The sequence below is a fragment of the Hydra viridissima genome, unplaced genomic scaffold (genome assembly GCF_058129835.1).
Source record: "Hydra viridissima isolate aposymbiotic clone 2 unplaced genomic scaffold, HvirCarnegie_v1 scaffold_9, whole genome shotgun sequence".
In the NCBI taxonomy this organism is placed as follows: Eukaryota; Metazoa; Cnidaria; class Hydrozoa; order Anthoathecata; family Hydridae; genus Hydra; species Hydra viridissima.
Window position 1 is genome coordinate 8,851,859 of NW_028324308.1, and position 16,769 is coordinate 8,868,627.

At 34.3% G+C, this 16,769-nt stretch overlaps 3 protein-coding genes across 3 annotated transcripts; 2 read left to right on the forward strand and 1 right to left on the reverse strand.

The window, feature by feature from the left end:
• Nucleotides 1–6,253: 6,253 nt before the first annotated feature.
• On the reverse strand, nt 6,254–9,931 carry LOC145192839 (uncharacterized). The gene has a single exon (XM_090097758.1). The coding sequence runs from the start codon at nt 9,690–9,692 to the stop codon at nt 7,626–7,628; it is 2,067 nt and encodes a 688-aa protein (XP_089953884.1). The 5' UTR covers nt 9,693–9,931; the 3' UTR covers nt 6,254–7,625.
• Nucleotides 9,932–10,414: 483 nt separating this feature from the next.
• On the forward strand, nt 10,415–11,469 carry LOC145195465 (E3 SUMO-protein ligase ZBED1-like). The gene is made up of 2 exons (XM_090098653.1): nt 10,415–11,351; nt 11,399–11,469. The coding sequence occupies exons 1-2, from the start codon at nt 10,415–10,417 to the stop codon at nt 11,467–11,469; spliced, it is 1,008 nt and encodes a 335-aa protein (XP_089954779.1).
• Nucleotides 11,470–11,511: 42 nt separating this feature from the next.
• LOC149883886 (E3 SUMO-protein ligase ZBED1-like) lies at nt 11,512–12,268 on the forward strand. Its single transcript, XM_090099294.1, has one exon. It carries the CDS (start codon nt 11,537–11,539, stop codon nt 12,266–12,268), a length of 732 nt encoding a protein of 243 aa, XP_089955420.1. The 5' UTR covers nt 11,512–11,536.
• The last annotated feature ends 4,501 nt before the right edge of the window (nt 12,269–16,769 follow it).

The window sequence follows — 16,769 nt, forward strand, 5'->3', positions numbered from 1 at the left end:
GTTTAACGTCATGTAATATATACATAATCTACTGATTTATGCTTGTAGATCTAAGTTTACATCGACAGGTAAAGAAAAAAAAGTAAATAAGGAAAGTATTTTACACTGACCTAATAAAGCTAAGAAAATATAGAGTGATAATATACAAGATATTTTACTTTTGTAAAGTAACATTTGTTGTCTGAAATACAGAGTGATAATGTAAAAGATATTTTACTATTATAAAGTAATACTGTTGTATTCTTTACCATTGACTTGTTAGCAAATTTACATTTTTTTTAAATTTAATACTCTCAAAAATTTGTTGAAGTTTTTTTTTTCTTCATATAATAGTTCACATTGTACAAATATATCAATAATTTTATAATTCACTCTCCATAAACCACCTCTATCACAAGCATTGATGAGTGTTTGAATAGTGTCAAATTTTACTTTGCATGCTAGAAGTAAAGAACAGCATTTAATGCTATAAAAAGAATTACTTTTTTGAATAGTGTAATAGTTTGGGTGTAATATAACCAGCTAAATATTGCAAACTTTTCATTTCTGCATGCTTTATAGCCATTGCTAATTTCTCGAATTTCTCAGGGTCACCCTTAAACTTTTCAAAAACACTCTTTATCTTATGCCACTACTCCTGTTGTTTTTTTTATAGAACTAGGAAACTTTTTATTAGAATGAGAAAAATTACAAAATTCTAAAAAAATTGAAGAACTGAGTGGAAGTAAACACGGAAAATATTGTTTATACAATCATGCAGCTATGATATCAGCTATTGGTGTTCTCTGCATGTTCAACTTTCTTGAAAAATAGAATTTGGAGCCAAGCCTGGACATCCCACCCCTCTAAATGATGAAGAAGAAAATAAAATAGTTAATTTTAATACAATCGTGCAGCATTTAAAATAGGATTTGACCATTTCTAAAATATGCTTAAAACTTTGTTGCAAAGCATAAAAAATCATTCAAAAATGGAACACCTTCAGAAAAAATGGTGGTGTGGGATGTGCAAAAGGTATAAAAAAAATAGCTTTACATCAACCAGAAGGTACAGCTGCTGTTCAACATTAGTGTGTAAATGCTTTTAAAGTTTCAACATACTTTTCTATTCTTAAAAATGTATTAATGGAAAACAAATTAATAAATTGAAAAACAAATGGAATATGGATGAGACTGGAATGTGGTTTGATTATTGCCCTGGGGAAATAATTGCCAAAAAAGGAGTAAAGTATCTGTATAGTTGTACATTAGGCAATCAGGAAACAATCACTGTTATAACTTGTATAAGTACAATAATTGACTCTTTTCTGCTACATTTTATAGTTAATTGAAAAATAAATGTCACTTTACAGCTTTCAAATTGAAAATGCACCATAAGGAAGCACATGGAGTGTTTCTGACAGTGGTTGGACTAAGCAAGGAATTGTATTACACTAATTTACTAAATCATTTCTTCCAAGAATTTATTCTCATAGACCAAAATTACTTATTTTAGATGGCCATGACTAACAACACTATTTAGAGTTGTTAGATGCAGCTGTGGTGAGAAATCTTGGACCCCTAGGCTAATGACATATTATGGGGCTCTTGTGCAAAAGTTACCAATCTGACAGAAAATATAGTAATATGTTGATGAGGCTTCACGCAGACAGGAGTCAGGGAGATCAACTAAATTCTGTAGGAAGGAGAACTTATCTCAAACACCTGAATACCCAATAAGACGCTTCTGCATAGCAGCCAAGATGCTGTCTGTGATTTGTAGGAAAACTCTTATTCTAAAATCTTCCCTTGGTAACAAGCTAACTTCCTCTTTGTTGCCTTCATGAAAAGTGGTTTGAGTACTTCTAACACGCTTATGTGCACTTAGCTCGTTGTATACATTATTGCCAGTAAGCTCCTGACCTTTACGTTCAAACAACTCAAACTCTTTTCTTAAACTGCTCATGTAGTCATTTAGTGATTGCATCAAATTGACAGCTGTGTTAAGGTCCAAATCTGTGGCTTGTAGACGTATCCTTGAAGCGATCCATAATGTTCGACCAGAGTTCAGTCAAAATTTTAAAACCAAGCTAATTCAGCTTCTTAACTAAACCGTCTGCTTCGCGTCTTGTGTCTGTTATTTCACAGATATCGTCTCTAATATTCTCCAAAGCATTTTTTATTTCATGGTAAACCAACTACAAAGCCTTTGCTGCCCCTGCTCTGGCTGACCATCTGGTTTCACTAAGACTCTTCAAAACGGTTGTTGAGTCCAGGTTATTCTTAAGCACAGACCAGCGATACACTGAAGCAGTCATAAACGATTGAAGTTTCTCAATAATGTCAAAGAACAATGATGCTTGTGATTTGCAGTTTGCTGCTTCATGTCCTGCTAAGTTCATTGAGTGTGCAAAGCACGGGATGTATTCAGCATATGAATTTCGTGCCTTTATTATTGCTTGAACACCATGGTAAGTTCCAGACATGTTACTAGTATTATCATATGATTGACCACGACTGTTTGTAATGTCGATACCCACTTTTTCTAAAAATGCCAAAAGGCTTGTTGAGATCTCACTCGCAGTATGTCCACTCATGTCAAGAAACTTGAGGAAACGCTCAACGAGTACTCAACTGTCTTCAGGTAGATATCTAATGATACAAGTTAATCAATCAACCTTGCATGCATCTGGTGTGCTATCATAGATACCGAATAGTACTTAGCACGCTTAATTCGGTGAACATAAGTGTCCATTAGTTGCTGGCCCAAAAACTTGATTATTTCAACGACACTTTCGAGCACCGATCTGAAGTATTGGCATTCCGCATTGAATTATTTGACAATGTTTTCATCGATACGAGCTGCAGCCACTTAAAGGTTTCTGGTGCTCTGAACTGCAGCTATTTGGGCTAAAGACTTTTCATGCGCACAGATAACGGCTAAGCCATTCTTCCAGTCATTAAACTCATCACCACAAAAAGCATTTTTCTGTGTTGAAAGTAACTGCGTTGAAAGTTACTTTCAACACAGAAAAAACTTTGGCCCATTATCGTCATTGCCAAACTTACTTTCTCTTTTGTTGTCATCATCATTTTCTTCATTTCGAACATCTTGAGAATGAGATGTTGCCTCGGGCACAGCAGCACTTTGAGCTGAAGGATCATCAAGAGGCATTTGTTCTGTAACTGTTACTGAACATTGCTTCCCAAACATCTCCGTGAGCTTAACAGTTTTTGGCATTACTCCTGTGTGTGCTTCTATTGCAAGTTTTTTTTCACGACGTCTTAGAGCTATTGATATATAATGATATGACATTTTAGCGACTTCACAAAAGATTGGTATATACTGTATATCAAACTTTATTTACTTAGGAACAAGATAATGTTTCCATGATTATTGCATATGATCAAAGCCTGAATACTACTAGGGTATGCGAGTTCTGACGCATTGATACCTTTCCTATACTTAAGGGTTCAAGGTTTTTTTTAAATCTTTAAAATTTTCCAAGGTGACGTCTCTTTTTAATCCTAAGTTTGAGAATGTAGGTTCTGGCGCATTGATACCTTTTTTATACTTAAGCGCAAAATCTTGTAAAATGTTAAAGATTGTAATAATTTAGCTAAGTAAATCATATTTTTTTAAATAATTAAATAATAACAATTAAAAAGTGGGAGTAAAAGTCCATCCAAGTTTTTGAAAAAGGTAAGAGCAAATTTCATCATGCATTTTTTTTTTATCAATAGCTTTAGGAAATGAGAAGTTTTCAATTTTGTAAGGATGATTTCTGTTTCGTAAAAGTTGAAACAAAATATATTATACGCTAATGAAGCTTTTTCTATTAATTTCTTTCGACTTTGTCTTTTCCGTAATAAGCGTCATAGAGAGAAGAGAATTTTATATAGTCCTTGATGAGCTGTACAACGTCTCTGATGTCTTGATGCTTGCAGATGTCTTTGAAAATTTCAGAGAGGTGTGTCGTACCTATTACGGTCTTGACCCTCCTTGGTATTACACCTCCTCTGGTTTGGCTTGGGATGCTATGTTAAAGATAACTGGAGTCGAATTAGAGCTTCTATTTGACCCTGACATGCTTCTCATGTTTCAAAGAGGAATACGCGGTGGAATCAGCATGATCTCAAAACGACATGGAACTGCTAATAACAAATACTTGGGCGACTCGTACGATCCTTCAGAACCATCAAAATTTATCCAATATTTAGACGCTAACAACTTGTACGGATGGGCAATTAGCAAAAATCTTCCCGTCGGAGGAATTAGATGGATGACTGAAGACGAACTCTCAAATTGGAAATCCATGCCATGCATTCTTGAAGTCGACTTGGACTACCCTGACCATCTTCACGACGATCACAACGATTACCCTTTGGCTCCTGAAAGATTAAAAATAGGCAAAGTGGACATACTGGTTCCCAATTTAAACAACAAAGAGAAATATGTCGTCTATCATGAAAACATGAAACTATATGAGCGAATGGGTTTGGTCATTACCAAAATTCATCGCAACAGGATACTCCAGCCATTAAAATAGAGTACTATCGCTCCAATATAAATAGACTAAGTTGGTCAAGAATTTCTCATTTCCAAGAATGCATCAAACAATACAACGGAAAGCAAAAATGCAAAGTTCAAAAGGATGTGTTTGAGAAACTGAAAAGCAAATTTCAAGCTTTAAACCTTCTCGTCAACTCCAAGAAAAAAAGCATCAAATATTCCAAAGTTACTAAAAAGCATATACTCATCTTCTTAAAGCAACTTGGGTTTACCAATCACTGTGAAAATGCTAACTACATTTATTTTGTGCCGAATGGAAAAAGAATAGATGACATTGAATTCTTGGAGGAGCAGCTCATCAAAGACTATATAAAATTCTCTTCTCTCTATGACGCTTATTACGGAAAAGACAAAGTCGAAAGAAATTAATAGAAAAAGCTTCATTAGCGTACAATATATTTTGTTTCAACTTTTACGAAACAGAAATCATCCTTACAAAATTGAAAACTTCTCATTTCCTAAAGCTATTGATAAAAAAAAAATGCATGATGAAATTTGCTCTTACCTTTTTCAAAAACTTGGATGGACTTTTACTCCCACTTTTTAATTGTTATTATTTAATTATTTAAAAAAATATGATTTACTTAGCTAAATTATTACAATCTTTAACATTTTACAAGATTTTGCGCTTAAGTATAAAAAATGTATCAATGCGCCAGAACCTACATTCTCAAGCTTAGGATTAAAAAGAGACGTCATCTTGGAAAATTTTAAAGATTTAAAAAAAACCTTGAACCCTTAAGTATAGGAAAGGTATCAATGCGCCAGAACCCGCATACCCTAGTAGTCTGAATCTGACTGACAGATTATAGATGAAAGACGCATGGATTTGTCATGGGGCCAAGGAGCCCGTGCACGGGCCTCCTAAAATCACGGACCCTTAGGCTGCAGCCTAGTTAGCCTAATGGACAGTCTGCCACTGGTGATAGTTAATACTCAAAATGATGCATGAACAAAATAGAAATAACAGGTTCATCAAGAAGCACTGGATTGTAAAAAAGCAAAAGTTAATCAGAGAAAAAAAAAAAAAAAAGTTAAAACAGCTCCAAGCTTTTTGCAAAATAATAATAAAATAAATGTGAACAATTTACTATTCTTTTATTTGTTTTTATTTTGATACATCAAGTTTAGTTTGTTTAAAATTTTTCTGAATTATATCCATCCCTAAATATCCTATTTACGTGCTAATTTATTTATTCATGTAACACTAAATATTTAAACAGTAAGTATGATGTGGCTAGATATTGGTCGGTTTTCCCCAATGATATATATTAATTAGATATCTAACTCGCACCTCCGCAGTGAAGCAAGCTTTTTGCTTGAAATGACGCAATTATAAATAGAAGCAAAACAAAAATCAAGTAGGGTAATTACGCCAATTACTGGCCACACTTTTACAAGAAACGCCCGTTACACAAAAATACTCAAGCATATGTTACATATCATATATCAATTGTTAGAGAATTAAAAGCTCTGCCATTCTAAGTAAAAAACTTTGTTATTATAATAACACAAAAATATGTATAAAGCAGATAATAAAGGTAAACAATTTTACCAAATACTGGCCATCTTAACCATTTATTGGCTGTTGGCCAGAAATTAGGAAACACATTGAACAGATGAATAGGGGCACTGTAAATTGATTTATTATCATTTAAAAAAAAAAACCAAACCAAACCAAAAAAAAATAGCACAAAATCAAGATAAATTGTTTAATTAAATTAATCATACAATCATTAAAGTGAATTAACAACCTCAACAAAAAACTAAGAAAAACTATTGCTAAAAATATCTTTTTTTTCCTTTCATCTTGGTAAATTTCTTTAAGTTTGACACAAGATTTAGCTTCTTTTTAGCAGATATTTCTTTTTTTTCTTTAAAAATCTTTTGTTTTTCAATTTTTCTCTTTTCACTAGCTACCTTTGCAGCCCTATCTTCAAGCTTTGCATTATAAGCCTCCTCTGAGGTCAGAACAAAAAACTTTAAATTAGTTTTTTTTGTTATGTTTAACTTGTGGAGAAGGATATGCAAGAACATCTGAATCTTTGTCTAATGGACAAGATGAATTAGTAAATGGAAATGGAAGATCTGTTAATATGTTTTGCAGAAAACTATTTTTTCATCATTTGAATCAAATGTTGATTCAATTACTTCTGCTTCTTCAAGACTTTTTTCTGAATGATGATGCTGGTAATCACAAACCAGCAAAAATTTCTTATGATAAATTATTATTTATATTGAGAGAAGTCGTATTTTTTGATTTTTTCTAATTTGAATATTGCACAGTATTGCCTTGAATGAAAAAATCAATTAACTCATTTTCTTCTACTAGTTTGGTTAAAGATAGTGAGTTGATTGTATAGCTGTTCTCTGATAGATCAGGTAAAAATGGAAGGTTGTTTACAACTGACATATCACATACATATTGAACTGGGACTTATCTGAAAATGACTATATAAAATATTTGGAATGTATGCCTCATTAGGAATAGCATCTGGATTAAACGGATAAATTCCACAAGCTTGAAATCCTGAGCATATATTTGTATCAGTCATAGCATGTTTCCAAGCTTTTGAAAATAAACCACAAAAGTTAGAACATGACACTACTACAGCTGGGTAGTCATTCATCATTGTTTGGTAGACCTCAGAATAGGCAGTTTTCAGTGACTTAAAAATTCAATTCACAAATCAATTCAACAACATTCAATCACAAATCAATTCAACAAAGTTGTGTAAGTCATGCCCATTTAGGATTAAAACCTGTGATCTTGCTGAGCCAATATTTGGAAGAAATGTTTTCTCAAACCATAACTTTGCAATACCTTGTTTTGTCCAGCCCTTTTCAGACACACACCATGTTGCTCCACTTGGAGCATTTTCGGTATCAAAACCATAAAGGCAGACCTTCCAACCTTTTTTTTTTAAAACCTTGAGATTCATTAAAAAAAACCTTGAGATTTACACAAAAACCTTGGGAAGCGTAAAATTAAAAAAAAAAAGGGCTTTTTTTGAAACAAGAAAAATTAAAATAGAATGAAAAGTTACATTTTATAAATAAATAATATTTATTCATTATGTACATTTATGTTTGTACATTTTTGTTGCTTTTTTTGATGTTTTTAACAGCTGTTCAGATGGTTTCCATTGAAAACACGGTATAGTAGCCTCGGGAAACATTGTTTTCATAGCTAAAATACTTGATAATGTCCCATCCAACTTTAATGCTGATCTCTCAAGACATTTGTTTTTTTTTACAATACTAAACAATCGTTCTAACTCAGCGTTACTGTGGGGAATAATGAGAACAATTTCAGCTAATTTTGGTAGCAGTTTAAAACGTTTAACTAAAGTGTTGGGAATAACCATTTTTGAAATATGGTACCATAAAACGTCAATTCTGTAGTGAAACAAAGGTTCACCTCCAATATCATCAAGAATCTTTTCAGGTATCTTAGCTTCCTCAAAAACATCATCAAAATCATTGTTCTTTAAAATCTGATAATCGCTAAACTCCTCATACAATTCATCAGGTTTGATACCATTCATCAAGTGTGGGAACCGGTCATAAAAATACTGAACTTGCTCCCACTTCGAGTTTTCACGGTCTAAAACATCCACCCAACCAGAATTAACAATTAAATCGTCATTAAGAGGAAATTTGTGCTTAATATATTTAAGAGACGACTTAAAAAAATAGTGAGCAGCATCATGAAATTCTTTATATTGTTTTTGTGAAATATCTCCTGTTTCAAAGAGTTGCCTGAGTTTTTGTTTTATTAGGACTCCAAGATAAATATCTTGAGTATCAATATAATTTTTTGAATCTTCTAAGTCTATTTCTAAAACTGATGAAATGTTTTTCAGTTTGTTTGGTAGAATAATGCGCTTAGCCAGCTTTTTGCCTAGACTTTCCATTGCTGATTTTAGCCAATGAATTGTTGGCTCTTCTCGCTGCAATAGTAGATTGAAATGTAAAAACAAAGGTAATGCTGAAGTTAGAAAAAGCATTGCTGGTTCCAAAATTGGATTATGAAATTTGTCATATAAACGCTTAAACCTTTCATCAGCAAAACTTTCACTTGAAAAATAAGCTTTCAGGCTTGTATACTTGACGATAGCTCTTGAAATACATTTCTCTAAAGATAGCCATCTAACTGATAGATGCTTTAGAATGCCTTGATATTCTTGATTACAAAATTCAAAGTACTCTCTCAATTTGCCTTTTCGTTTTGCACTCTTATCAAACCAATAGTACAAGTCAATCATAACATTTTCGACATTTAATGCAATATAATCACAAAAAACATCATGTGCTTTACTAGCAGCTAAGTGTGCAAGAAAATGACAAGGGCAGCCACCAATAAAGATATTATTATTTTTTTCTAAAAATCTTGATGCAACTGAATTTCTTTTTCCAATCATAGAGTTTGTATTATCAACACTTAAACTTATGCAATTTTCCCAAGGAATTTCATATACTTCAAATTTTTTTTCTATAGAAGAAAAGATAACAGCAGCCTTTGCACAATCAACTCCAGATGTTAAGCACATATCAAAGAAATGACATGTTATTGTTTTTGAGCAGTTAGCATCAAATATTTTGATACATATAGGATTCATCTTATCAATGCCAGAGTCATTCGATCCATCTGTGCCTAAGGAATATGGATGAACTTTACAATGTTCCACAATGTAATTTCGACAATGTGGAGCAAATGATTCGTTTATAATAGCCATTGTTTTAGTTCGACTTGCTGCATACCTCTTGGCAATTTTACTGTCTGGAAAAACCTCTTTAAAAAGAGATGTAAGATGATCGGAAGTGGCTAAAGAAATGTTGTGCTGAACCAAAAAATTTGTTACCATGACCTCAGCATTAATTACTTGATTATCTAATGTTGTGTCAGTTTTTAAAAAGTTATTTAAAGAAGTTTGCTTTTTTAATGCAATTACATTTGCTTTGTGACTGTTTTTTTTGCAATGATCAGATACATCTTTAACTCCTTGATGATGACAAGTTAGTTTTTTAACACACGGAACACAGTAAAATTGGTAAATATTACCTTTAACAGCCCTAACAGGGTAATCTTGGCACCATGTTGAGTTAAATTTGCATTTATATGTTTGCTTTGACGCCATTTTTAAAAATTCGGATTTGATTTATAATATAAAAAAACTCATGTTTAAAGCTATTTATAAGTCGGAGCCGGTTTTATGATCTGTTTTGTTCACTTAATATTAATTAGTTTTTGATGTAATCACAATCTTTTTCAGAATATATATTGTTATTATTTTAAGCTAAAATATTAAGAGTAAATTGAAAAAAAAAGTTCTTCGGAAAATTTTTAAAATTTACCGTGAGAATTTTGGATCAACCGTGAGACCGTGAGGTTCGTTATAAAACCGTGAGTCTCACGGTAAAACCGTGAGAGTTGGAAGGTCTGTAAGAAATTATTTGTGAAGTGGTATGGTACTTGGCCTAATTTAAATTTTAGCATGAACAATATATTTTGATATCTGTTAATTTGATAAATGTTAAGCATAAAAATTTATAAAAAAAAAATATATCGTTTTCATATAAATTATTCGCAAAGAAGTTATTTTCAGTTTTAAAAGTTTTAAAATCGTCCAAACGCAACTTTTCAAAATCAATTGTTTCAAAGTCATTAGCCATGACGAAGAGAGTATTAAATTTAGAATTTTTCAATAGAATTCGATAAATATAAAATAAATTTTGAAAGCGCGTATCTTGAAAATCTCGACTAAAAATTTTGTCATATTTTAAAATACTTACTGACCTAGGAACATTATCTTACATTTCTATATCCGTTTTTAAAGTAAACAAAGTTTGTTTTGCAAATATGGCTGCGGCAACTAATGAAAACAACGTTTCTGTCAAACATTTAACTGGAAAGTTAAGCAAGCATTTTGTTTTCAAGTTGAATGCTGATGGTAAAGTAGACGAAGGTGATAAAATATACTGCGTTCACTGCAATAAACAGTTTGCTTTCCGTGGCTCAAACATATTGCTGACTTATCACCTTCAGCACAAGCATCCTCTGAAATATCAACAGGTTGTCGACAGTGAACGTAAGATGACCCCTCAGATAAAATCATTCACCAATTTATTTACGTGTCAGTCAAACAAGCCTGTCAGTGAAAAGGTCTCAGCCGACCTGAAGGTGGCAATAGCTCATTGGATTGCCAGTTCTGAACGTCCAACAGCAATTGTAGAAGATGCTGGACTAGAGGCGGTGCTTCGTATTGCCGTTCAAAACCAGACTTATACTTTGCCCAGTCGCCGTACAATCGACACTGTCATTGGAGAGATGTACAATGAGAAGTTGAATGAGCACAAGAAAGCTCTAGAATGCATTCATAGTATTGCTCTAACTACTGACTTTTGGACCTCCACCAACAATGAATCGTACTGTGGGATAACAGGTCATTGGATTGATTCTGAGTGGAAACTGACGTCTGTCGCTTTAGCTTGCATAAATGTTGAAGAAAGGCACACTGCTGATAATGTTGCCAGTTTCTATGAAGAGTTTGCCGCAACGTGGAACATTGCTGAAAAAATTAGCTGTATCGTAACGGACAGTGCACGAAATATGGTTGCTGCTATAGGACGGACGGATTACAGCCATATACCGTGTATTGCTCACTGTCTTCAACTGAGCATACTAGCAGGTTTGAAAGCAGCTAATTCATCTCCTATTCTGGCTAAATGTCGACAGCTAGTTGGACATTTTAAGCGCAGTTCAAGGAATACATCAGAGCTAAAGGCCAGCCAAGCCAGTACCTCTAACAGGTCTGACGATGTGAAATTTCACAAATTGCAGCAGGATGTAGCTACGCGGTGGAACAGTACCTACCTAATGTTAGCCAGATTGCTGGAAGTGAAAGATGCCATTAAGATGTATCATATTGACCATCCCGAGAATTACACTAGAGATAAACTAAGGGAGTTGGACTGGGAGAAAATGTCAAAATTTGTCTCGGTATTGGGTCCACTTGCAGATGCTACTGAGTATATTGGTAGTGAACAGTATGCTACATGTTCGGCTGTACTTCCGTTTGAAGCATTTTTGCGCAGACTTCTGCGGGTTAATGATGACGATCCAGGGTATATAGCACGTTTCAAATCTGCAACACTAAATGACTTCTCAGGTCGCATTGAAAACATCGATGCATTGCCAACGTTGCAAATGGCTGTGGCATTAGACCCACGTTACAAGAAACTCGGCTGTCTCTCAAGAGAGAAACGTGAAGCAGTTTGGACAATACTTTCTAATTCATTTCGGGTGTACTGTAACCAAAGACAGAGAGCTGAACGTGAAACTACTACCAGCACTGGCGAGGCATCAGAACCTGTGAGTAAGAAACTGAAACTTACTCTGTTGGTCAGCGACTCAGAATCGCAATCCTCATCAGATGAATCACAAACAGTACATGGCTCACTGGCTGAGCTTACACGATATCAAGAAGAAGGTGTAATTCCAGAAACTGAGAATCCCCTCATGTGGTGGCAACTGAATAGGCATCGTTACCCTAACCTGAGCAGTTTTGTGCAGACAATTCTGTGTGTACCTGCCACTTCTGTTCCTTGTGAAAGACTGTTTAGTTCGTCAGGGTACATTGTGAACAAACTGCGATCTTGTCTACTTCCAGAAAACGTTAACGTCCTCGTTTGTTTACGTGAGTGGATAAAGTGATGCCTACTTGTACTTTTCAATTAAACTGAATACAGTATAGCAGGCATTAAGTGTCTTGTTTGTTAACGTTTGTGAATACTGTAGTTAGTTAACGTTTACCGATAACAACTTCACCTCACCAGTGGTGAAAAGCAGGTTATTCTGTCGACTTCAGAATTAATCGAAATTAATCGATTAATTTCGATTAATTCTGAAGTCGACAGAATAACCTGCTTTTCACCACTGGTGAGGTGAAGTTGTTATCGGTAAACGTTAACTATATATATATATAGTATTGGTCATAAGTTTAGAGCCACCTGTTTTTTTCATCATTTTGCGGCATAAGTATGGTGAGGTTAACATTATAAGCATAACAATGCATATAGTAATTTGACAAGGTACGAATCTATTGATATTCATGAATAATTGTGTATTAAACCAAATATAAATATTGATTTTCATGAGTTCTTTAATATTATAGCCAATTTTTGAACATTTTAACATATTTTGGTAACTTTATGATGTGTTGGTATCAATGTTTTGGTTAATTCAGTTGTTATTTGTGCTACTTTTTGGAATGTGTACACAAGTTAGACAATGTATTTAATGTTATTTTCGTTTTTATTTTAGAGTTTAAGTGAAAATATTTTCTGAAATGGGCAAAGCTAAAAGCCTTGATTCAACTGTTCGGGCCCAACTGGTGGCTTTGAAGGAAATTAGTGGCTTAAGCTTAAATGATATAGCCAAAATATTGAAAAAAAGTCGCCATGCTGTACAAAATGCATATAAGAAACATTTGGAATCAAATACATTCACGGACAAACCCAGATGTGGCCGTCCTAGAATGTCAACTTTACGTCAAGATAGAACCTTAAAAATGCCTGGCCTTAACAAATCGTCGCCTTTCTTCCAAAATTTTGTCTCGACAGTGGCATGATGTTGGTGGACCTTTAATATCTCCAAAATCTGTTCGTCGTCGTTTGAATAAACAAGGTTTGAATGGTCGTGTTGCTATTAAAAAGCCTTTTATCTCCAAAATTAACCAGCAGAAGCGTCTCAAATTTGCACACGAATTTTTGCATTTTAGTGTTACTGATTGGCAAACGGTGTTGTGGTCTGATGAGTCCAAATTTAATTTAGTTGGTAATGATTCTCGACGTATTTTCGTTTGGCTTCGTCAAAATGAATCATATAAACCGGAATGTTTGCAGGGAACTGCAAAACATGGTGGTGGTAGCATCATGGTGTGGGGTTGTATGTCATCTTTTGGGCCGGGCCAGTTGCATCAGGTGGAAGGAATATGAATGGCGCCATGTATAGAGATATTTTGCGAAAGCATTTGCTACCTTCAGCAAAAGCATTGTTTCCTGCAACTTTTCCATGGATCTTTCAGCAAGACAATGATCCTAAGCAAACGTCCAAAGTGGCTAAAGATTTTCTAGTGGTGATTTTCTAATGGTGTTCAAGTCTTGCACTGGCCTTCCCGGTCACCGGATTTGAACCTCATAGAAAATTTTTGGGATGAAAGTGATCGCCGCTGTGTAGGCAAACGTGCTAGTAATAAACACGAACTTTGGGACTTTATTTCTGCCGCTTGGACTAGTATTACTGCTGTTGATTGCAAGAAGCTTGTTGACACTATGCCAGCCCGGTTGGCTGAAGTAATTAAAAATAAATGTGGACCTATTCATTATTAATATTTTAATACTCATTATATATATATATATATATATATATATATATATATATATATATATATATATATATATATATATATATATACTGCAGGCCAAAAGTTTCCGGACACTTGGATTTTGTTTAATTTTTTAATTAAAACTCCCATAATTATTTCAAAAAAGTTCAAATATCATATTTACTTTATAAAAGATACGTATAGTTACTATTTAAGAAAAAAAAAAAAGACAAAAAATGAAATAAAAAAAGTACTAACAACACTATTATTATTATACTGTTTTTTCGTCAAAAAGTAACCCACGAGTTTTTATCACTTTTTTTGCGATCCGTGGCATCCAATTTATTAACTTTTTATCCGTGGCATCCAATTTATTAACCAATTTATTATTTCGGGTGTAATTGATAACCAGGATTCTTCTAATATCTGCCACAGGTGTTCTTTGGATGTTGGGCCTTTTTGTCTGACCTTTCTGGACAATTTTTCCCACAGTAACTCTATTGGGTTCAAATCTGGTGGTTGGGCCGGTCAGGTCATGTTTTTGAGGACACCATTATCCTCTTGTTCCTTTATATAGTTCTTACATAATTTTGAGGTGTGTCTAGGGTCATTGTCCTACATAAAAACAAAACCACAACCAATAGTTCTTAAGCTAGAAGGTATAGCATTGTTTTCTAGAATTGTTTTATATTGTTCTTTTTTCATAATACCCTCATTTTTAGCTAGGTCACCTATACCAGCTGAAGAAAAACATCCCCATACCATAACAGACCCACCACCATGCTTGATTGTCGGCACTAAACACTCTGGGATCATTTTTTCTTTTGTTGTTCTTCTGATGTAAATTCTACGTCTTTGCCCAAACAGTTCAAATTAGTACTTAGTTACCATAGTACTTTTCCCCAGTCTTCTTTTGTCCAATTTTGGTGGTCTATAGCCCATTGTAACCTTTTCTTTTTATTTCCAATCCGTAGCAACGGTTTCCTGACCGCTATACGGCCAGAAAGTCCTGCTTGTCTAAGACGTCGTTTCGTAGTGGTAAATGAAATAGATTTTGAATGACTCCTATTAAAGCCTGAAGTTATTTCCGGGGCCGTAAGTCTTCGATTTCTTTTACTCATCAATATTATACTACTATCTTCTGCTTTTGTTGTCTTCAGGAAATGCGGATTCTGAGCCATTGATACTTTTCCTATACTTAAGGAATTGTAGATGTGGTTGTGTAAATTGTAATTAGTGTGAGGTATTGATATTTCCATTTTTTGTATAAAAGTGTAATTTCTGTGCGAAAGTGTTTAGTCGTAAGCTATTCCAAAGAGTTAAAAACAAGGTTTTAGTTTGTAGTGTCCGAGGGCTAGCGTGTGAATACCGTCTTGCAAGATGTGTCTTTTGTCGTCGTTAGCGCTGAGTGCTACTTTGTTGATTTCTTCGGTGTAGACATTGTGAAGATGAGATCGGATAACATTCATGGTTGCGAGCTTTTCTGTCTTGTTCATTAAGCAGTCTTTATAGTCTTGATGAGTGATAAGCCTAACATCAACATGCTTTTGAATATTCTCCATGGTTTGTTATTTTTAAAAAACTTTATTCTTTAAAAATTTCACCACAAGGTATTGATAACTTCTTGAAAGTCAAGACCTTCATTCAATTTTTTTAAAACGTAAAGACACAAATGACCACAATAAGACGTATCACCAAACTGAACTCTCTCGCTGTTATAATAAACCGGACTTTTTAAATAATGAGCGAGCTCTACAAGAGGAGGTTGAGCATAAGAGTCGAAGCTGTATTTTTTTTCAGCGTCTTTATACCAGCACACCCAATGAAACCCAACAGTGCTTGAATCTCCTGTGTTGACAATACCGCATTCTTTTCTTCTTGGCTTTTTTGGTAACTCATTCCTGACAAACACGCCTTGAAAGTTTTTCAATTCTAACTGTTTAGCAGCCTTTATCAATTGAAAGTTAGTTAAAGCTTCATTAGGTAAAACAATTCCTTCTGCGTCAATCCATTGAAAGTCGATCATTTATTTAATTTCTTAAAAAGTTTAAATTACAAAATGGAGCCTAAAATGGGTATGCTATTGAAGGGTGAATTGGGACCGAGCAGTAAACCAGAACCGGAAATAAGAGTGGTTGCAAGCGTACCGAGCAAGGGGAGTAGAGCACCGATGAAACCTCCTGTTATTTCATGTCCTTTTTCAGTTTTAGCAAAGAGTCCTTTTCCAGTTTTAACAAAGAGCCCATCGCCTTGAGTATTTCCAGTCCAAGGTTTTAAAGAATAAGCCAGAGCCAAATTTGGTTATTTTTATGCCTTTTCCATCTTTGCTCAAGTAAAATGTTTTGGGTTTTTTATGATTGACACCTCGTCCAGCGATAGAATCAACCATAGCTGAACCGGCAGATGAAGCAAGTCCACCTAATAAACCTTTTGCAAGTACTGGAGCTGCACGAGAGGCAAGAGTTCCTAGTAAAGGTAAAAGAGCTCCGATGAATCCACCTTCTACTTTTGCGTTGTGCATGAGTTGAGTTTTGCTGAGTTTGAGCGTGACACCTTTTCCAGCTTCGTAGGCCTTTCTAATTTGGTTGAGTTGCGCGTTAGTGACAGCAAGAACATGTTCACCGTTCAAGTCTTGATGAGTGAGTTTTATGCTGGTAGCAGTTTTATCATGCATCGCTTTTTTAATTTTATCAGCTTGACCTAGCGAGATGTTGAGTTTAATGTTTTGATACATTTTATAGAGTAAAGAAATTTATTTATTTCACTTCTCGAATGTGATAACGGATTGTAACATCCTCTCCACGAAAATCAACCAAATCTCCATTGTTA

What these genes read in the sequence shown, in the direction of transcription:
- LOC145192839 (XM_090097758.1), bottom strand. Translation starts at nt 9,692, where the DNA reads ATGGCGTCAAAGCAAACATATAAATGCAAATTTAACTCAACATGGTGC.
- LOC149883886 (XM_090099294.1), top strand. Translation starts at nt 11,537, where the DNA reads ATGTCAAAATTTGTCTCGGTATTGGGTCCACTTGCAGATGCTACTGAG.
- LOC145195465 (XM_090098653.1), top strand. Translation starts at nt 10,415, where the DNA reads ATGGCTGCGGCAACTAATGAAAACAACGTTTCTGTCAAACATTTAACT. An exon ending in GCTAAAGGCCAGCCAAGCCA is followed by an intron (nt 11,352 to 11,398) that starts GTACCTCTAACA and finishes AAATTGCAGCAG; the next exon opens with GATGTAGCTACGCGGTGGAA.